We start from the raw sequence: 20,151 nt of genomic DNA, 5'->3' as shown, positions 1-20,151 counted from the left end.
TCCAAAATAATGCAGTTAGTGACTCCTACCCATTCAATAAAGCATTTCAATTCGTCAGATAGTGTTTGTATCCGTAATGTATCATACAACAATTTTCCGAAACCAGATTTTTCGCTTCATCTATTTTCATTTAATCGTTTGTATATAAATAACTGTTAATATCATTCATGCTGGATTAAAGTCGAATCTCCTTGAAAGTAGATTAAAAAAAGTCTAAGGTATTGGTGCCGAACCAAAAAATCTCTGAAAAATGTTTTGCAACTTATGGTAAGAATATGCAACTTTCTGAGAACATTATTAGGATAAATGGACAATTCTCAACATTATTTTCCTGCAATGTTTCGTAATACTGAAACCTTTTTTTTTGGTTTTTAAGCGAACAGGATCTTCCTAAAACCTAGAAATATAAATCACTTGCTGAGATCTTTAGTCAAAGAAGTTTCAATTTTAGACTAATGATTTGCATTGTACATTCTACCGATTTGCGTCTGGTAAACATAGATGAAAAAATTAATCAAAAAAATGTATTATAAATTTGTCAAGTTGTATTACAGTACAAAACGACATTGCAAGTGTTATAATGTAGTATTACTCTTAACCGATTGTAGACCATCCGTTCAGATGACTTTGAACAGACGTCAAACCCGCCTTCATAATATATTTAAACAAATTCATTGCAAATGAACGTTCTAAATTAATTAGGAACGTTTTCGAAATAAAGAGATAGAAGTTATATGTAGCAATAGCAAAATTTATAAATTTTCATTCAAAACGATTAGAGAACCACACGTGTACGCTTTTCGTATGACCATCGTTTGTCGAACTTCACTTGTCGCATGCGACGTTTTCGTGAAATAACAAAAACCGGTTCTGAAATTAAATATCATTTCTATGAGAAAGGGTATTTTAAGAATAAATACCATAGTGATCAATATTATATTCAACTCGTAGATATTTTCTCACTTCATATTGTAAGCAATAATTTGTTAAGCGGGGCCGTTCCGATCGGTCGGACTAGACACATTAGAATGCCAAAATTCTAGCACAATTATAATTACCTTTGAAAACTTGATTCTCTTCTGTATTCGCTAATCATCGTAGTATGTTATTACAATTATAGAATAAACAAATTTTTCATATTAGTTATAATACAAAAGTTTAAATGCAAACGTACCCGAAACACCTAAACTACGAGAGCGACGTTTCGAACCATAATGCATGAATTTCAACGGTTTCGAATGAAAACAAAAATTGTGTATTTTCATTAAACATTTTTGCAGGTAATGTAACATCCAGAAAACCGTTATTGTTATCGAAACAATCCTAAAAAAATTAAAATACCACAAAAGAGACACGTTTGTAGCATTGTGACGGCGAAGTCTGAGTGACAGTATGTGCCGGTCTGTCTCCATGGTCCGCGCTCAAACGCCTAGTTACTTGGTGCAGTTGTGACGTTTCATTCCGATAATTCAGTTCCACTGACGATCATCGACTTACTATCTGTCCACTGCAAAATGGCTGATAAATCTGCATCACCCGTAGTTGCTTCGGCAACGACTTCGCCTGCTCCAGCAAAAGCAGAAGTTACTAAGAAGGCAACCAAGGCGAAAAATCCAAAACCTAAGCCAACTCACCCGAGCACCGCTGACATGGTTAATACCGCTGTGAAGACCCTTGCTGAACGTAATGGATCATCTCTTCAAGCTATTAAGAAGTACATTGCTGCAAACTACAAGATTGATACAACTAAACACGCACTTTTCATCAAGAAGTATCTTAAGTCAGCTGTTACAGCTGGAACTTTGGTACAAACTAAGGGAAGTGGCGCTTCTGGTTCATTCAAGCTTGCCGTTAAAAAAACCGACGCTTCGAAGCCAAAACCCAAACCCAAGACTACCAAGAAGGAAGGATCACCGAAGAAGCCTGCTGCGAAAAAGCCTGTGAAGAAGACTGAAGCAGCGAAACCCAAAACGAAGAAGCCAGTTTCACCGAAAAAGGTCGCAGCGAAAAAACCAGCTGCTGAAAAGGGTGCCAAGCCCAAGGTAGTAAAAGCTGCCGCCAAACCGAAGAGCCCTAAGGCAAAGAAGGCTACAAAGGGACCAACAGCTAAACCGAAGGTACCTAAGCCAAAGAAGACTGCTCCTCCCAAAACGAAAGCAGCGGCTAAGAAATCAGCCCAGAAGAAGTGAATTGATTTCACCAATTCAATTTCACCACCCTCATAACCAAACGGCCCTTTTCAGGGCCAATAATTATTTCTGAACGTAACAATCTCAATCGCTAAAAAACGAATACCGAAATGTCTCGTTTATAATTCATTTTCAAGTAGTCATTTACCAATTTTTTAAACATTTTAGTGATATCGCAAGGGCTTTCATGAGTAACCTCAAAGCACTTTAAATACGTACCTGATTGTCTGTATCTTGCAATAGTCTCGAGGTGTTATAAAATACGAATAATTACAGGCGACTTCATCAATAATTAATTCAGAACAGTTTTATATGAAATTGTGGACAAGTTCACCAAGTCCTATATTTTGAAAGATTTTTATTAAGACACGAATTTTAAATTTATATAAAATTATATTCAATTTTAAATTGAGACACGAATGCAGGTATTCAGTGAGTACCTGAGTCTGCAGGTAGACGATGTTTTTCAAACATCGAATGTTTGAAAAACAATATATTTATGCAAAAATTGCATTTAGAATTATAATTTGACTAGTGGCCGTGCAAATTTCTGTCATAAATTTTTTACCGCTAGAATTATGCCTAGTTTTAAGCAAATTTTTCTCCATTATATAAAGACAATGTCGCCAACATTGGTTTTGAAAAATAGCTACTACAAAGAAATTTATACAAAAAACGTCTTTTAATTTGGAGATTAAACAGTATAAATTATTATATCAGAAGATTTTATAAAGGTGACAATTGGATAATTATGTCTATAGCAATGTAATAAGTCTATATCATTTTCTAGATCTTTAAATTTTATCAGATATGTTACTTGTATAAAAGTGAAAAGTTAGTCAATCATTAGTAATTTATGCAATGGGTTAAGTCAACGCCTTTAAGTTTTACTAGTTTAAACTCTTTTGTGGCCCTGAAAAGGGCCGATTGTTTCAATTTGAGAACATAAAATTTAAGCTCTCTCTCCACGAATACGACGAGCCAGCTGGATATCTTTTGGCATGATAGTAACTCTCTTGGCGTGGATAGCGCACAGGTTGGTATCTTCAAACAGACCAACGAGGTATGCTTCGCTGGCTTCCTGAAGAGCCATCACAGCTGAACTTTGGAATCTCAAGTCGGTTTTGAAGTCCTGTGCGATCTCACGAACAAGTCGTTGGAACGGGAGTTTACGGATGAGGAGCTCAGTACTCTTCTGGTAGCGACGAATTTCACGAAGAGCGACTGTTCCTGGACGATAGCGATGGGGCTTCTTGACTCCCCCAGTTGCGGGTGCACTCTTACGAGCGGCTTTGGTAGCCAACTGTTTTCTCGGAGCCTTTCCTCCAGTTGATTTACGAGCTGTTTGCTTGGTGCGAGCCATTGCGTCAGAACCTGTACGTAGAAGTGTGCGGGACAGCAATAATGACTTAAGGTTATAAACTTTATATATATACATTCCTGTTCCAAATTATGATTGGTTTACAGACGAGAGTGGGGAGAGTGGTGTGGTGATCTGCCATTGGCGCCCGTACGAGGGGTGGGAGAGTGGCCTACGCATAGTGTATAAAAATGGAAACATCTGTGAAAATGGCATCACAAGCTCCTGCTTACTTGCCGAGTGTAACGTCTTCTATTAACTCAAGTTAAAATGACTGGTCGTGGAAAGGGAGGAAAAGGATTGGGAAAAGGAGGAGCCAAGCGCCATCGTAAAGTTCTTCGTGATAACATCCAGGGAATCACTAAGCCAGCTATTCGTCGTCTGGCTCGTCGAGGTGGTGTTAAACGTATTTCTGGTCTGATCTACGAAGAAACTCGCGGTGTTCTGAAGGTCTTCCTTGAGAACGTTATCCGTGATGCAGTCACCTACACAGAACACGCCAAAAGGAAGACAGTGACAGCTATGGATGTTGTCTATGCCCTGAAACGTCAAGGACGTACCCTCTACGGATTTGGAGGTTAAACGCTGCTGTCAACGAAACAAAAAAAAATCGGCCCTTTTCAGGGCCACCACATCTTCTTACGTAGCAATGCAATTTTCGATAGAGGCGAACTTATTTATTATTTATTTATTCATTCGCAATAACATGATAACAATCATTGAATTTCCTATTTAAAAAAAAAACTTTGTAGGTAATGCCAGAAGTAAGCCTCATACTATGCAGTATTGAATATCATTTTGTCAACTTTCAATACAAATTTTAAAATGACAAATGAGACTTCAGCCTAATTTTTTATCGGACTAAATTAATTCTGGACAAAATCATTTATAACCATTCTTTTATCATCTCGATTGAAATTTATAAACAGGTAAAATTCGAGATAACTTAAGTCGTTCTACCAGCTATTAAATCCAATTTCATTTTTTCCAATCAAAAAAAATGTAAGCCATCCTCAACATTCAAGCCTAGCCTCGTTATAAAATTATCCTTACTAAATAAATTAAGAACACTTGCGTTGTGACGATTGACATGTAACATTAACATGACTCAGATTTAAAGTCGTATCGTAAATGCGTTAAGTGAATAAACATTTTGGTGTTTTTCTTTACACTTCCATACATAACCTCAAAATTACAATAGAATACCAGAACGAATACGCTCAGTTCTCATGACGAACTAGAACATGAAGAAAGGTTATGAAAACCATGTCGAAAATCTTCTTTTGAATCACTGCCAGATAGAAGCTGTGTTAATTGATTTGTTGTCAAATTATCAACCAACAGTTGCAATATCATGCTATATTAATAAATACCAAGTGTTAAATTATGGTAGGTTGGGTTAAATATCGACTTTCGTGCTGTTACTTTCTAAAGAAACTCGATTCTACTACCTTGTAACCATTTCGTGTTATTTTTATTTATATATTAATATGCATTTTGTCACATTGAATAATATACTATTGACGCATCATTGAAGTTTTACATTTACCCTTGAGTGGCAACACAGATCTCTAACCAACCGAGAACGGAGATGGACGGCTCATTTTCAATATTTACTAATTAAATAAGAGACGATTCTAAATTGACGTTTTCTGTGACACGTCGCATATAAAAATTATATAGAAAAATTTTCGACTGATCCCGTAGGATGATTTTCATAATAAAGTGCAGACATTAGGTGTCCCATTCGACAATGCAATTTTACAGAATATATATTCAATGGACGAATCAGTTATTGTATACAGAGTAATGATATTGGATTTTATGAAGTTTAATTTTGTATCCCGTTGGATGTTCTTGAAATATTGCTGTGTGATTGATAATTGGTAAAGATATCAAGCCGTGCATGACTAGATTTATAAATTTCAACTAATTGAATCATCAACGTTATAAAAATTTTGTGGCCCTGAAAAGGGCCGATGGTATTGGTGTTATTCCAAATTACTTGGAACTAGTGTATTTAGTGACAGCCTTGGTGCCTTCTGAAACAGCGTGTTTGGCTAACTCTCCGGGAAGAAGTAGACGAACAGCGGTTTGGATTTCACGAGAGGTGATGGTAGAGCGCTTGTTGTAGTGAGCCAATCGTGAAGCTTCAGCGGCAATTCTCTCGAAAATGTCGTTGACAAATGAGTTCATGATGCTCATGGCTTTGCTGGATACTCCAGTATCGGGATGAACTTGCTTCAAGACCTTGTAGATATAGATAGCGTAGCTCTCCTTCCTCTTGCGCTTCTTCTTCTTGTCACTCTTCGTAATGTTCTTTTGGGCTTTACCAGCCTTCTTCACAGCTTTACCGCTAGCCTTTGGTGGCATCGTAGTTGGATGTAGTATTCACGGACTGAAACCAGAGGTGAACTGTGAAACTCCTGATCAAGTGGCTTCCTTTTAATACACTACGCATATACAGCGCCGAACCAATCAGCGTTCAGCTGGTTCACTCGTGCGCGCGCATTGGCTCGGCAGTCCTAACGTCCGAGTGTATATAATGGGTGCGAAGCAATCTAGTAGCATTATAATTATTATCGTCGTAGACGTGATATTTTCGTTCTCTTTTAACGTCACTAGTTATTCAATAACCATGTCTGGTCGTGGCAAAGGTGGCAAAGTCAAGGGAAAGTCAAAGACTCGTTCAACAAGGGCTGGGCTTCAGTTCCCTGTGGGTCGTATTCATCGTCTTCTACGTAAAGGAAATTATGCCGAACGTGTCGGTGCTGGAGCTCCAGTATACCTTGCTGCAGTCATGGAGTATTTGGCTGCTGAAGTTCTTGAATTGGCAGGTAACGCTGCTCGTGACAACAAAAAGACCAGGATCATTCCCAGGCATCTTCAGCTAGCCATTCGTAACGACGAGGAGTTGAACAAGCTTCTGTCAGGAGTTACCATCGCTCAGGGTGGTGTACTGCCCAACATCCAGGCTGTTCTTCTTCCCAAGAAGACTGAGAAAAGCAGTTCTTAAATTGGATCTCATCCATTACAACCAAATCGGCCCTTTTCAGGGCCACCAAATATTTTAACGTTGACATATTCTATTTCACTTACTTAAGTTCAGGGAGTTACCCATTGGGCGAGTTCAGCACTGATCATTTTATTTTCCATATTGGTTAGTTAAGTGACAACATTCAAAATATCTGAATCACGGAATGTTAGGCGATTTTTGTTTAAAACTGTAAATTACATTCATAACCACTAGCGAAAAGTTCTTGACATTATGTACTTAAACTCAAACAAGTAACAGGTCCATGATATATGGTCAATGAGTTAAGAAAAAACTCATTTTTCTACTTCATTTATTTGTGAGTACAAATGTATTTTGTGAAACTATAGAATATCTTTAATTCTATTGTTTTTTTTTTTCAATTTTTGAGATGAAATTTCTTTTTATATTTTCTTGGATGGCGTTCGAAATATTTACAAAATTTTGCAAGTCGCCTTCGCTAATTATTATACTTATTTTAGAAAAAAAATTAACGATTATGCCATGGAGCTTAATTGGATCTCAAATTTGATAACGAATCAAATTATAATCCATCATTTTGTGAATTATTAATTTTTAAATCGCTTTCTAAGAGTAAAAGGATTCGAAAAAATTTGTCTCCGCAAAATCAGTTGCAGTAAAATAATAAAAAAATTCCGAGGTACCTATTGATTCCTAGATAAAATACTAATATATAGAAGCTGGGTTGATAACGGTACTAAGAATCCAACGTGTTAAATATTTGGTGGCCCTGAAAAGGGCCGATTCTTTTTAATTCGTTGAAAGCGCGTTTAACCTCCGAATCCGTAGAGGGTACGTCCTTGACGTTTCAGCGCATAGACAACATCCATAGCTGTCACTGTCTTCCTTTTGGCGTGTTCGGTGTAGGTGACTGCATCACGGATAACGTTCTCAAGGAAGACCTTCAGAACACCGCGAGTTTCTTCGTAGATCAGACCAGAAATACGTTTAACACCACCTCGACGAGCCAGACGACGAATAGCTGGCTTAGTGATTCCCTGGATGTTATCACGAAGAACTTTACGATGACGTTTGGCTCCTCCTTTTCCCAATCCTTTTCCTCCCTTTCCACGGCCAGTCATTTTAACTTGAGTTAAAAAACGTCAGTAAGTCACGAAGGGATAAATGGTTCTAATACGTTTTTTCCGTATGATACGTATTTTATAGATGTTGCCTAAGATATTCCCCCACTCCTTGCGAACGCACCAATCGTGGCATATGACACGATTCTCCCACCCAGCACTTTGAACCAATCAGGTTTCAGGACGACGATACATATAGAGGCGCACTCTGGCCGGTTACCTCATTCGCTCTGTTCTCTTTGACTAAGCAACATCAACAACCATGGCACGTACTAAGCAAACTGCCCGTAAATCAACTGGAGGAAAGGCTCCGAGGAAACAGTTGGCTACCAAAGCCGCTCGTAAGAGTGCACCCGCAACTGGAGGAGTCAAGAAGCCCCATCGCTACAGGCCCGGAACAGCTCTCTTCGTGAGATTCGTCGTTATCAGAAGAGTACTGAACTCCTCATCCGTAAACTCCCGTTCCAACGACTTGTTCGTGAGATCGCACAGGACTTCAAAACTGACTTGAGATTCCAGAGCTCAGCTGTGATGGCTCTCCAGGAAGCCAGCGAAGCATACCTCGTTGGTCTGTTTGAAGACACCAACCTGTGCGCTATCCACGCAAAGAGAGTGACCATCATGCCAAAGGACATCCAGTTGGCTCGTCGCATCCGTGGAGAGAGAGCATAAGTTTTTCCAAAAATTTTTATGCTTTAATAATCGGCCCTTTTCAGGGCCACAAATCAATTCATACAAACGAAATCTCTTTTTCATAGAATTATTTTTTTTAAATGAAGTTTTTCACGTTAATTTAAAACCGTAATACCTCCTTTTTGCCCCGTTTTCAATTATTTAATATCCTTCTATTTATAACTAATTGACCTTATCATTTGAAACACAAAAATTAACTGCCGCCTTCAAAATATATTTTAGATTTTTTTCATAAATATTTTAGTGCATATGAGCATTGGACCAACAAATAACTAAACATAAATAATACAATCGAAAGACATCATTGGAACAACTAAAAGGATTTCTATAAATAATACCAATAATTATTTCTATTATCCGCAATTAAGCTATTCTTTTCCATATTGTGTCATTCAAATTTCTAGCGAACTAACCAACCATGTTTCCAACTACATAACACGAGCGGCGAATGTAACAGCTGACTACACGTCATACAGACAAACCAATCATCCTACTCCTATTGCATGTGAATATTCTCCATTCAACATTGGATATCATCCACGCTAACACTACTTAACAACTCATGACTGAATCGGACAACAACCAATGAATAGACTTCCGAATCGAAGTAAGTTGATACACTTTCAAATTAAGGTTATGTTCGTAAAAATATTGGAGTAGGTTCTAATTTCGCGTGAAAATGGTTCTGTCTTAACTTTCAAACGATCTACTATCTATAATAACGAAAGAAACCCATCATTTGTGTTTTTATCGTTTTAATACTAAAAGTAAGCACAGGAATGAAGGATTTCAAACTAAAAGCTCTATCCGAATTTGATAGAATAATATTAACGCCAATAATGCCATTTCAGGTACTCTCCTCATTTTAAGAACATTAAGCAAGATGACTGGAGTTGACAAACCCATTGAAAATGCCATCAGAGTAAAGTTGGAAAAAGGCCTGAGCCCTTCGTTTTTAGAAATATTCAATGAATCTTACATGCACAATGTTCCCGAGGGCTCAGAGACACATTTCAAAGTCGTCGTGGTATCAGACCAGTTCAGTGATCAACCTCTGATAAAAGTAAACTATAAATTACTATTTTTTGTTTTCCCTCAAGAACGTCCATGCCATTGAAAAAAATTTTTAGATCCTCATAACTTCCATTTATGCAATGCCCATAATTTTTCTTTTGTTTAAAGAGACATCGGATGGTCAACGAATTGCTGCAGCACGAATTGAAGAATGGAGTTCATGCTCTATCAATTGTAGTAAGTGCCGACCCTTGTCGACCTTTGACAAAATTATAAAATTTCTTTTATGGCAGGCGAAAACACCAGCCCAATGGGAACAGAGCAGTCAGACAGTCTCCCCCAGTCCAGCATGTAGAGGAGGATTCGGTAAATAATTAATTCATCTTAGAAAACAATAAAACATTTTGAAAATTATCATTTATTATCCACTTCAAACCTCGTTTTATGAATTTACAATATCGACGAGGATTATGAATACAGTTATTATCCACAACGATTGGCGTGAGTTGAAAAACATTTATGATCATAATTTTTCACCACCGTTTATTCGAATTTAACGCAAAACAGAATGAAAAATCGAAATGAAAATTTTCATTAATGTCATAAGGAATACGTGTCCAGTCTGAGCTTTCCCTCGTTTTCGTTGAGATAGAGCATGTCTGCCATTGACTGCTCAGCCATTGCTTCTTCCGCTTTATCACACATCTGAATGCAAAATTGTTTCAATTAAAATTTAATAAAAAGTTTCATCAATATTTTTTAATACTCACCCCACGGAAGGAAGTGTCTTGCGGAGGGAATTTAAAATTAGGTCCGAAGTTGACTGAAACTGTTGCACTTTTATGAATAGAAACAGTTGGGTAGTAGCCACCCCTGTGCATATCGATGAACGCCTCACCCTGCGATACTCCATTCTTATAAAATACTATTTTACTTCCCGGGAGTGGCTTGAGTGCCTTCAGCGCTTCAGCAACTTGATCTTTCTCTTCGTAGTAAAGATGGGATTTGAATTTCACTAAAGGCTGGAAAAATTGAACATGTCATTAATTGCTTACAGGCTTGAGGGTGTTATTACTACAGCCATCATTAATCCCACATTATGTAAATCTCCAACACTTACACGATCTTTATATGTATTCGGAATATGTGAAGAGTCATAGGCATCCGGTAGAATGATGAGGAACCCTAAAGTGTCGCCCTCACCGTATCCATTGCTGTAGTGTTTCCCCCTGCTCTCATGGAATCTTGTCCCTTTTCTGGACCTCCAAGAATACCCGAATTTATCGTATCCCAGAGGAGCTTGGAGGTTTGCATAGTCCTGCCCCCAGCCAAGTCTAGTAGCCGAACCCTCTGGCATTTCCTCGATGCTTGCCTCCCAGTACCAAGTCCCCCTGGAGACACTGTGGGTTGCCCTAACCATGCAGTAACCCTTATCTCCAGTAACAGCCAGTCTGTCTTCTGATACCTTCATCTGAGGGGCTCGATCGTGTAGAGCTAGGAGGACTGTGCTGGGACTCAGGGCTCGGTACAACCAGCCGGGAATTGGTTTGCCAGCCCAATCACTGCTTTCATCGAATTCCTAAGAATAACAATTGAAGGAGATATGATTTGGCGAGGTCCGCATTTCAGAAAAATATAAGTTGACCGTGACAAGCCTTTGTGAAGCTCGAACAACAACAGGTAAGATCACTAAGACAATTCGATTGATCAGCCTATAACCGAATTGAAAAATAGATACAAAAAATGAGATGAAAGAAATTACCTAGAAATTATACATGAAGAGAGAATCCATTGGGTAGAAAAGTGCTAACGTAGTAACAAGAATTGCTATAATGATTTATCAAAATGCTATCATTCACATTTTCGATGGTATAATCACAAAATAAAGGATTTTATATCGTGAAAATGACAAATTGAATAAGGAAACGTTTAAAGTCAGGATTTTTGTTAATTATTTTTCGGGATAAAGGTTTGAAATAAAAATTAACATTCATTTAAAAAAAAATTATTTACCTGTCTGAATGGAGCGTGTGGGTCGGGTTCAGCCAGAATGTATCTGTACCCATCTTTATTGAATGGATGTTCCAGTGGATATCCATGCGCTGGTAATTTTGGAGTGGATAGATCCGATCCCCGTCCCTTCTTTCCTGGACCAGTCCCTGTGCCCTCACCCGGCAATTTACGTTTAGCGTTTCGTCCTCTAAGCCCGGAGCCCAACGGTACTGGTGAATAGATACATAGACATTTATTATCAAACTTACTCATTCGTTAAAAATTAATTTAAAAAAAATGCATGTAAAAACAAATTGACAAATGTTTGATCAAGCTTCATTACCGTGGTTTAACATCACGATTCAATGAAACATTGATTTCCGTTCTTCGTATAAGTGTTTTTTTTTGTAGCTCTGATAACTGATAAGATAAGCGAGCTATTCGCGATGTACTGCATCAAATTATCCAAAAATTTTGGTCATCGTGCTTTAATTAGTATTTTTAAATTCATAAGTTTCATACTCTAGTCGATGTTAATTATATAATAATAATTGCCATCAGAATCATCTTTGCCTTTGATCAAACATTTGTCTAATAGAATCATGAAGAGAATGAAATTCAGACGTTTCAATTCTTGATGAGAAGCTATTTCTCGGAGAATTATATTGGAGTTGCATAAGACTTCTATCAGCAAAACTTGCATGATATTTTTTCTGTTTTTTGACGGCTTTTTCCTATTTACTTCACAATTTTTTCATCGCTACTTGAATCGCACACCGTTGCAAATTCATACGGAGTTACTTTAAAAAACATTATGATATACTCACCCACATGTTGGACTCCCATCTCAGTTATCTTCAAATGCCCACCTTTAATCATAGCCTCGTAATTGGGTTTAATGAGCACAAGGTCTGGGGTTGTCAATCCAAATAATTGTCCATCCGTGTTGTTCTCATCCATCGTGAACAGAGTTCCAACATCTTTCAACAATGCTCTGTGGATCTGAGAGTAATTCGGAAAGTAGTATTCATTGCGTCATTGAATAGAAGCTAATGAAGGGAGGGACTGATTATGAACAGTCGTTGGGGTAGGAAAGCGACATGATGAACAACATTTATGAACATAAAAATGAATTTTTTTTCATACCGTTTGGTGAAAATCTAAGCGTTTCCAACAATTAGCTAGTCGTGTGATTAACGATTGCAAACAAAATTTTTTCGCGCATAAACCCATCAAACGGAAAATATGTCCATTCCATAATTCGAAATGTCTAAATTTACAGAAATATATATTTCGAACATTCGTAAGTTAAAAAGAAACTCACTGTCGCGTGCCAAGATTGGGTAACTCTCCTAGGCATTGTCGTCATACTTTCCCAGTGTAACTCGATAAATGGAATGATATCTCGGTCTTTATTGAACAGCATTCGTTGCTCTGGATCCTTCTGGGCTATCTGAAGGAGGTTAGCTATCGCTGTGACGCACATTTGTGGAAATTCTAAAGTGTGAATAAAAATTCATCAGTATGGACTCATTTAGCAAACCAAAATAACTCTAATTGTCATTTATTCATTCGGAACTGCACCGCACTAACAAATAATAGGTATATTTCATACACATGCATAGAAGGATTAATTAAGTATAAAAAAATTAGAGAGAGGTACTCACGGGCTTGATTCTTCTTGAAACTCTCCAGGCCAGTTGGAGAACAATTTTTACACATGAATATGTAATTCATCATGAATGGAACTAATTTGCCTAACTGATAGCCAATGCATGACTCATGAAACCATCTCGAACAACTGGCGCACAGTAATTCCGCGATATTGAGGTTCCTGTCCTTCCCACTGGAATAATTAACGTGAAAATTATATTGACCGAGTGGACCCAGGTTTTAGAGGATTTCGTTTTGAAAAGCAGCGGAAAATTACTCTTCTACTGTATAGCCTAATGTATTTTCATAATTGATTGAAAATAGGGTTCGGAATAATGATTATGCACCTCACTCATTTCGATCACATTTAATTTGTGCTGTATTTCATTTCCAGAAATCGAATAAGATTTATTTTGACTTAATTTTTGTGAAATTTTCTACTTAGTTTGATATTATTATCATCATTAGTCTTAGTTTTCCTTTCTTTTCAACTGATGGACTGTTTTAGACCCAATCTTCGCCACAATCCTTCGATAAAATATTAGTTGGAAAAGTTTGTTGGTACATACTGTAGTAAATTAGAACAGCAGTTGAGAGAGAAAATTCACTCGAATTCAATAAAATAAATAAATGGAAGAAAGTCGGGTCAGATAAAAATTATTAGTTAACTTACCAATAACAATTGCTAGCATCCCCGTTTGCGGCATTCCTACAATTTCCCTTTTCGCCGGTGTCCTCCCCCTTAACTTTCTCCTTCTCATCGTCAACATTAGCACTCTGATTCTCTTTGCTCGGATTACTCTCCGTTAATTCCGCTTTCTCAGTGGAACTAGACAAAAACCCAAAATCGTTAACTAAATAATTACAGAAATAAATATATGCACATAACCTCCTCCGAAGTAACCGCAACGACCTAAAAACTAGTTCAAAAACTATTCCCTGCGTCTCTAAGAGTTCTCCACTCACCTGACGATCTTGTCGTCTGTCATGGTTTAGAATCACTTCTCGCAATTAATTATAAACAATCAGAATTCCAGAACTCACAGGTTCTCCAGTGAAAATAACAAACACTCGATCATTTGTATTTTATCAAAGTTTTTTTCCTGTTTTATCGACGAAAAATCCCTGATTTTTCCACCGCCATCTTTGAGACGAGTATTGAACTTCTGCCGCAAAGTTGCGGTAATTTTGACGCATGCGTCGAGCCCCGTCTGTCCATGCGCATCGCGTTCATTCAAAATTCTAAATTAACGAGACCCGTGTATTCGTTTATCGTTAGTAGTCCATGTGCGATCGTTCGTCCTCGAGGATTCCATCGACATTCTGGATAGTTTCATTAACCTTCAACAAAAAAAAAACATCACCTCAACCTCTGCAAAAAAAATCACTAGAATGAACAATAACTTTCCGAGCAGAACCCGCGTATTCTTTTGCCACCCAGAAAGTGAATAATTCGATTATAAATAAACAAATATCCCAGCAGTCCCCAGTGTCATCAACGTAGCATCGAGAATCGAACATTTTCAATCAATAAAAAAAATACTGAAGGCAAAACCATCACGCGATATATTTATTTGAAAATCAATAGTGCACCCCGCGTCGAAATAATGACAATGAAATAATTGAACATTTCTCGGAATAAGTCCCAGTGGCGGAAAGAGAAAATTCTCAAAGCCCAGCAGTTCACCTCCGATAACGGGATGTTGTGCACGCGCAGGTGACAGAAAGCTCAAACGCCGGCGCGTAACGAAGTCCCTCTCGGTGTGACTCGAGTGTCCTCGGTGATTCAGGGGTGTCCCAACCCCCGATAAACTGATAACCCCCGAAGTAAAAAAATTTCCGTCTACGAATCCCCCGATAACTCCCCAAGTCAACGATCCAAAGTCCAAAAAGCTCCCATCGAGCTCCTCAAAACCTCCAAATTTCCCCCGAAACGCCAAAACAATAGAACTAAAAATGTCAAAGCATGTGGGGTTGCACGTGAATTATTCGAGAGGGCGCGCCTCAAGTCTCTACGTCACGAAAAGCTCCGAGCTTATTGGTGGCGGTACCATTGTTGCGTATTGATTGCCACAGACTGTGTTAGTGTACGTTAAAAAAACTTTTTATCCAGAGGGTAGTGTTACCACTGGTTTCGTATCGTTGGTGTGTGCCCGCGCGTTTCCCGATGGCATGGATGAGTAAACGATAGAGAACATTGAAGATCCTCGAAAAAAACATTATAATCATCCCCTGACCTCCGAGCGCAAGCCCCTGGATGACTCCGAGTGAGTGCAATAACAAATATTGTGACAAAACAGTGATTTTACATTTATTTACTGGAGCGATTGGGAATTTGAAATTAAATTGGCCCTTCGGTGGTCGGTGAGAGGGGGTGAGAAATCCACCAGTGAACCAGTGGGCGAGCTAGGTAACCCCACTCGCGACAATAAACCCTTGTTGCCGTGGGGGATACCCTCCTCAGTGGTGGTGGTAAAACTGGAGTAGGAGAAAACTACAAGAGGATAAAGGGGGAATGGTTTGTACTAAAAGGTGGATGGATAAAGGAGTACGGAGAGGTGGTGTTGTAGGGTGTATGTGTGAATTGTGTTGGTGAAGAATTCTAGTGGAGGGTTTCCTCGTCCCCGTTCGTACGGGCGACCTCCTTCGCCACGCGCGAAGGCCAGTGCGGATTGTCACGAGATACGTTGAGTTTTTATCATCTGACAGTAATTATCGCATTATAATTTGTTAATTCAATCGAAAGGGAAAAATCACGAGTGCTAGGTACATTTTGGGTGTTGAGGATTGAGGGGTGAGTGCGTTGGCTTTGATAATTCAGTGTTGATGAATGGGGGCCTTTTGTCGTACTCAAGTACAATTTTAATCGTCTTATTTGAAATTTTGAGAGCTTCTGGCCTGTCAGGAGGCGACTCGCGCAACCTTGTGACTTCCGGGTCAACGCTAGACGTGGAAAGCGCAAGCGGGGTCCTCACTTCACTGGGTTATGTGTATATAATACTTGTGTATGTGTTTCATGTAACATTTATCCTAATGCCGCACTCAGTAGTGAATATTTTCGAGTGATTAGTGGAAATAAACAGTATAATTTATTGACAGTGAGGTGTTATGTGACGAGAAAGAGAATATTACGGGGATAAATAGTGGATTGTTTATTTTCATTCGGTTTACTTTGTGCTGAAAAATGAAAACAAATTGCCGATGATTACAATCGAATGGGATAACGTGTAATTGTGTGGGCTGGGCTGTTGATACAAATTATGAAGCATCATCGAATCAAACGTCTACAGCGTGTGGCTGGCCGAAGGGGCCGGTGAATGTGTGACCCGGGGGGCAGAGATCTGCCGGAATGACGACGGAATGCGACGGGTCGACCGAGCGGCCTCCGGTAGACGACTGCCTCTCTGAACGAAAATGGTGGTGCTTCCTATTATCGAGTATATTCACATTTCTCGCTGGACTCCTTATTGTACTCCTGTGGCGTGCGTTCGCCTTTCTCTGGTGTCGAAAAGAGCCTGAATTTTCTCCCAATGATCCGAAGCAGAAGGAGCAAAAAGCCGCCCGACAGGGCAAGGAGTTTGAGGGGACTTTTATGACAGAGGCTAAGGATTGGGCCGGCGAACTCATATCCGGTCAGACTACCACTGGACGAATTCTGGTGAGTGATATAATTGCTCACTTCCGAATGAAAGCTTTCTCTTTGTTCACATTTACGTTTCCTATTTTGTGGGGGAGCATAACTATTAGGGTATGAGAAGGGTGAATATAGGATTTTAAGGACTCTTTCGTCATTTCCGCTTCCGCTGGTGAACTATGATTTTTTTTTCATTTTAAATCTCGGTATTATTGAACGCGACCAAATGTTAAAAGATCCAATTTTATTCAATGGGCCTTTCGTTTGAGATTTTTTTGTGAAAATCGGTTGTCTTGTAATAATTATAGTAGTTGTTATTTTAATGCATTTGAAAATTTGCAACGATTTTCGTTTGTTTTGGAAAACCAGAAACTCGAGGATATCAGGATTCAATTAATTCAATTATCGTTCAAAAGATTCGTTTTGATGTCATGAGGTGGTAGTTGAAGAATTGTTGTAATAGTTTATATATTGTTTGAATTTATTTTTATGACGCTTGTTAAAAATTTCGAATTCTTCATGCAAACATTTAATAGGGCTCATTTTCCTCCCAACCGCGGCATTTCAATAACCAATATCGGCTTATTTGCTCTCGTTCTGTTCGAACAACTTTAAAAATGTTTGAGTATCCTTGGATTACCCCAAGTTGAGGCATTGACTACTTTCAGAATCATCCATTCGCACCCCAAAATCTCCCCGATATCCACGTATTATTTCCCAACTGAAATATTAATACTTTCTTCCTCATTTATTTTTACACTCACTGGAAAAACCGTCACATGGATTTGACCCAGTTATGCGTAACGCAGAAGTTCAGACAAGCTGTCATCACGAAAAGGGGGTCACCCTTTTCCACATTTTCTATGCGTGTGTGCACTCCACTGATGTCTCCTTAGCTTTCAGATCCATTGTTTTTTATCATTTCATTTCATGTAGGCGCACAGATAGAGTCAAATTCATTTTGCCAGTTTGGAGGCTATATTTAGAGAGCCATGGTCACACTTTCAGCTCAGAAGGATTCTCGTAAATTTCCAAGCAATGAAATTGTATCGGGCTTAGTTGTAGAAAGGAGAAGAGGAAAAGCTCGATTCTATCCTCCTGGGGGCGTTTTATCGCCACGGCGACCGAAATAATCGAAATTATTCTCTGTAGCTGGGGACAAAGAAATGAGACTTTCTCCGTTTTATATTCTTTTTATTACTGATCCTAATCCCAGAAAGCCATGAATTCTCGGAAATCTCAAACACGTGAGGCCACGACTTTATTTTATTGTTTGGGCTGCTTGACATGGAAAATTGAAATTCATTTAACCCAATATCACTATTTTTTATCATTCGATTCAGTTCAACGACATAAAAATATCATCAGTCTAAATGGACTGACATCTGGAAGTGTGTCCTAGAGGTGCAAAATAAATTGAATAGGAATCACTAGGAGTTTTGGCTCCCATACAAATTGAAAGTTAAACCTATAGCCCTTCGGCTCGCTTTTTACCCGCAACTGACGCCCTCCTGACACTTTCCACTGCTAGAGGTTTTGCTACGTCTTAAAATGCAAAGGCCACAACTTCCTCCATAGGTGTATAAGCAAAGTATCGAGACATGAGGTTCCACAATCAATAAACAATTAATTGCATCTACTATACTATTAAAATATTATTTTCTGTGTCGCTGTGAAGCAAAACTCCCTTGTCATTTACGTCCAACGAAGTATGTTTGTAAAGTCAATGCACAATTAGTGAAATGGAGTCGCACTACCATTAATTAGTGAACCTCGTTAAATACTTTGAAAAGGTGGAAGCTGGCATGAGAAATATTTTTTTTAAAGAATTGATGGTAGTATCACTGGGGATTTTCAGACTTGAAAAAAACCAAGTTGGATAATGATATACTTGTTATTAACTGGGTTACACGTCGCCGAGGGAGGTGGTGGCAGTTCTCTTCGCTTGAAAAGTGACTTGTACGGCTTATCGAGTTACACGTCGCCAAGTGAGCGACGTTGTCACTTGCTGTATTTTGTTCTCACTCTCTCTCTGGTCACTCTCTTAATGAAATCAGCGTGACACTTTCATCAGTCACTCGGCAATTCTTTTTGGAACAAAATTTCCATCATTTCCTGTCATAATCCATTGATTTCCACAGATTTCAACTGCGAAGTAGGGAAATTGTATGCGAAATAATAATTGCAAGCGAAATGACAACTTTGAATCGCTTAGTATGGTTCCCCAAATATTTCTAATTATTTCAACTGTACTCGGATTAAAAATGATAAATTTATATATATTCATTTCCCTGTACCTGAAATGTAATGACCGAAGACGAGCGTTGCCCTTCAAAGAGGCGAAGAATAAATTTTCCACGAATACTGAGCATCTATTTTCATTACAATTCGCAAAATAAAATATTTCAATGCGATCGTAAAAGACTCGTTCACGTACAGAGGATTAAAACCCCACTGATTGATACGGGCGTTAATTATTAATTACGGGGACTCGAATTCATTCAATTCATCCAATTACATACCACTATTTCCCAGTGTGTATGTGATACTGTTTAAATTACCATCACCACTTACGCCTCATTGATGGACAAATAAAAAATGTCATCCGATGCGATTATAAAAATATTAATTTCCGCGTTAATTACCCAGTATATGCTCGATCTAATCATGAATGACAATTCTACAATGGCCTGCAGGCGTTGTTTTGACACGTAGAAACCTTGAGCAAACTGAGGCGTCGGGACACAGTAGGTTTAGTAACAGTAATAGCACTGTCTGCCAGGGCTAATGACTGTCGCAACGTGGGCAAAACTATCTAAGGTGCCTTTGAAAATTGAGATACGTAGATTGCTGTTTTATATCAAATAACGTTTTTTCCACATTCACATGCACTCTGATCTCATTTACCGCTGACGTCTCATTCCAATTTTACTGCCAATAGTTGGACTAATGTAGCAGTACCTAGGCATTTCTGGTGATATATAAATTTACACCCAACGGGAATGAGTCAACGCTTAAATTTTCGCAAAACCGCGCACGTGGGTTGCGATGAAGTAAACAGTTGGAATAAAGGGATGGAGGTAATTGATTTGGAAATGATTTATTCAAGTGGTTACCGCGACAGGGGTTTCGTCCGTCGATTGTTTTTTTGTTGTACAGAATTATCGGGGAATTAGGGAGTGAGTGGATTGTTGTAAATTTAATCCTGGACCTTTCGGGAAATAATCTGGAATTTTTTAACAATCGGTTATTCACGTGAAATTATTTACTCGATTTGAAATTGCATGTGTTTTAGAACATTCAAAATTCAAGGGTTGAATATTATTCAATTGTTAACCTCTGACGTCGTGGCCATCGGTTCCAGGGATAATGGAGACGAGTTTACTACACTCGATACGTGCTGTTACCCACTTGTTTAGTGTTTTCTCCTTGAAAAAAATAACATCGACTGTATTGAATTTAAATATCCAGAGCAATAA

General features: G+C 38.5%; 9 protein-coding genes and 1 pseudogene across 12 annotated transcripts in view; 6 read left to right on the top strand and 4 right to left on the bottom strand.

The window, feature by feature from the left end:
• The first annotated feature begins 1,448 nt into the window (after positions 1 to 1,448).
• Positions 1,449 to 2,824, top strand: LOC135172804 (histone H1-like). The gene has a single exon (XM_064139198.1). It carries the CDS (start codon positions 1,515 to 1,517, stop codon positions 2,187 to 2,189), a length of 675 nt encoding a protein of 224 aa, XP_063995268.1. The 5' UTR covers positions 1,449 to 1,514; the 3' UTR covers positions 2,190 to 2,824.
• A 311-nt stretch (positions 2,825 to 3,135) lies between these two features.
• Positions 3,136 to 3,663, bottom strand: LOC135172832 (histone H3-like). Its single transcript, XM_064139235.1, has one exon. The coding sequence runs from the start codon at positions 3,625 to 3,627 to the stop codon at positions 3,142 to 3,144; it is 486 nt and encodes a 161-aa protein (XP_063995305.1). The 5' UTR covers positions 3,628 to 3,663; the 3' UTR covers positions 3,136 to 3,141.
• A 114-nt stretch (positions 3,664 to 3,777) lies between these two features.
• Positions 3,778 to 4,172, top strand: LOC135172875 (histone H4). The gene has a single exon (XM_064139345.1). It carries the CDS (start codon positions 3,820 to 3,822, stop codon positions 4,129 to 4,131), a length of 312 nt encoding a protein of 103 aa, XP_063995415.1. The 5' UTR covers positions 3,778 to 3,819; the 3' UTR covers positions 4,132 to 4,172.
• Positions 4,173 to 5,519: 1,347 nt separating this feature from the next.
• On the bottom strand, positions 5,520 to 5,953 carry LOC135172868 (histone H2B-like). Its single transcript, XM_064139317.1, has one exon. It carries the CDS (start codon positions 5,920 to 5,922, stop codon positions 5,551 to 5,553), a length of 372 nt encoding a protein of 123 aa, XP_063995387.1. The 5' UTR covers positions 5,923 to 5,953; the 3' UTR covers positions 5,520 to 5,550.
• Positions 5,954 to 6,142: 189 nt separating this feature from the next.
• On the top strand, positions 6,143 to 7,251 carry LOC135172859 (histone H2A). Its single transcript, XM_064139288.1, has one exon. It carries the CDS (start codon positions 6,188 to 6,190, stop codon positions 6,563 to 6,565), a length of 378 nt encoding a protein of 125 aa, XP_063995358.1. The 5' UTR covers positions 6,143 to 6,187; the 3' UTR covers positions 6,566 to 7,251.
• An 82-nt stretch (positions 7,252 to 7,333) lies between these two features.
• Positions 7,334 to 7,746, bottom strand: LOC135172879 (histone H4). Its single transcript, XM_064139360.1, has one exon. It carries the CDS (start codon positions 7,684 to 7,686, stop codon positions 7,375 to 7,377), a length of 312 nt encoding a protein of 103 aa, XP_063995430.1. The 5' UTR covers positions 7,687 to 7,746; the 3' UTR covers positions 7,334 to 7,374.
• Positions 7,747 to 7,924: 178 nt separating this feature from the next.
• On the top strand, positions 7,925 to 8,411 carry LOC135172838 (histone H3-like; annotated as a pseudogene).
• Positions 8,412 to 8,678: 267 nt separating this feature from the next.
• LOC135172852 (bolA-like protein DDB_G0274169) lies at positions 8,679 to 9,889 on the top strand. The gene is made up of 4 exons (XM_064139274.1): positions 8,679 to 8,986; positions 9,231 to 9,442; positions 9,562 to 9,630; positions 9,687 to 9,889. Exons 1-4 carry the CDS (start codon positions 8,965 to 8,967, stop codon positions 9,765 to 9,767), a joined length of 384 nt encoding a protein of 127 aa, XP_063995344.1. The 5' UTR covers positions 8,679 to 8,964; the 3' UTR covers positions 9,768 to 9,889.
• LOC135172770 (set1/Ash2 histone methyltransferase complex subunit ASH2) lies at positions 9,794 to 14,163 on the bottom strand. 2 transcript variants are annotated; one of them, XM_064139129.1, is made up of 9 exons: positions 14,005 to 14,163; positions 13,712 to 13,867; positions 13,053 to 13,231; positions 12,710 to 12,882; positions 12,213 to 12,387; positions 11,407 to 11,615; positions 10,514 to 10,972; positions 10,164 to 10,415; positions 9,794 to 10,098 (listed from the first exon to the last, which is right to left on the bottom strand). In XM_064139129.1, exons 1-9 carry the CDS (start codon positions 14,025 to 14,027, stop codon positions 9,994 to 9,996), a joined length of 1,731 nt encoding a protein of 576 aa, XP_063995199.1. In that variant the 5' UTR covers positions 14,028 to 14,163; the 3' UTR covers positions 9,794 to 9,993. The 2 variants fall into 2 exon arrangements, with proteins under 2 accessions (XP_063995199.1, XP_063995208.1); XM_064139138.1 differs by lacking the exons at positions 12,710 to 12,882; positions 13,053 to 13,231; positions 13,712 to 13,867; positions 14,005 to 14,163 and adding an exon at positions 12,532 to 12,686.
• A 155-nt stretch (positions 14,164 to 14,318) lies between these two features.
• The window catches only part of LOC135172758 (calcium-activated potassium channel slowpoke), a 77,531-nt gene continuing 71,698 nt past the window's right edge, over positions 14,319 to 20,151 (top strand). For all 3 annotated transcript variants that reach the window (XM_064139107.1, XM_064139097.1, XM_064139116.1), the window contains exon 1: positions 14,319 to 16,696. In XM_064139107.1, the coding sequence (XP_063995177.1) occupies positions 16,388 to 16,696 (309 nt within the window). In that variant the 5' untranslated portion in view covers positions 14,319 to 16,387. The remainder of the gene's footprint in view (positions 16,697 to 20,151) is intronic.

Source organism: Diachasmimorpha longicaudata, chromosome 1, assembly GCF_034640455.1.
Source record: "Diachasmimorpha longicaudata isolate KC_UGA_2023 chromosome 1, iyDiaLong2, whole genome shotgun sequence".
NCBI classification, from domain to species: domain Eukaryota; kingdom Metazoa; phylum Arthropoda; class Insecta; order Hymenoptera; family Braconidae; genus Diachasmimorpha; species Diachasmimorpha longicaudata.
This window is presented reverse-complemented; position numbering and strand designations above follow the sequence as displayed.

What these genes read in the sequence shown, in the direction of transcription:
- LOC135172859 (XM_064139288.1), top strand. Translation starts at nt 6,188, where the DNA reads ATGTCTGGTCGTGGCAAAGGTGGCAAAGTCAAGGGAAAGTCAAAGACT.
- LOC135172770 (XM_064139129.1), bottom strand. Translation starts at nt 14,027, where the DNA reads ATGACAGACGACAAGATCGTCAG. An exon ending in GATGGGAGTCCAACATGTGG is followed by an intron (nt 11,616 to 12,212) that starts GTGAGTATATCA and finishes TCTATTCACCAG; the next exon opens with TACCGTTGGGCTCCGGGCTT. An exon ending in CGAATACATATAAAGATCGT is followed by an intron (nt 10,416 to 10,513) that starts GTAAGTGTTGGA and finishes CAATTTTTCCAG; the next exon opens with CCTTTAGTGAAATTCAAATC.
- LOC135172804 (XM_064139198.1), top strand. Translation starts at nt 1,515, where the DNA reads ATGGCTGATAAATCTGCATCACCCGTAGTTGCTTCGGCAACGACTTCG.
- LOC135172875 (XM_064139345.1), top strand. Translation starts at nt 3,820, where the DNA reads ATGACTGGTCGTGGAAAGGGAGGAAAAGGATTGGGAAAAGGAGGAGCC.
- LOC135172832 (XM_064139235.1), bottom strand. Translation starts at nt 3,627, where the DNA reads ATGTATATATATAAAGTTTATAACCTTAAGTCATTATTGCTGTCCCGC.
- LOC135172868 (XM_064139317.1), bottom strand. Translation starts at nt 5,922, where the DNA reads ATGCCACCAAAGGCTAGCGGTAAAGCTGTGAAGAAGGCTGGTAAAGCC.
- LOC135172852 (XM_064139274.1), top strand. Translation starts at nt 8,965, where the DNA reads ATGAATAGACTTCCGAATCGAA. An exon ending in GAATAGACTTCCGAATCGAA is followed by an intron (nt 8,987 to 9,230) that starts GTAAGTTGATAC and finishes ATGCCATTTCAG; the next exon opens with GTACTCTCCTCATTTTAAGA. An exon ending in TTCATGCTCTATCAATTGTA is followed by an intron (nt 9,631 to 9,686) that starts GTAAGTGCCGAC and finishes CTTTTATGGCAG; the next exon opens with GCGAAAACACCAGCCCAATG.
- LOC135172879 (XM_064139360.1), bottom strand. Translation starts at nt 7,686, where the DNA reads ATGACTGGCCGTGGAAAGGGAGGAAAAGGATTGGGAAAAGGAGGAGCC.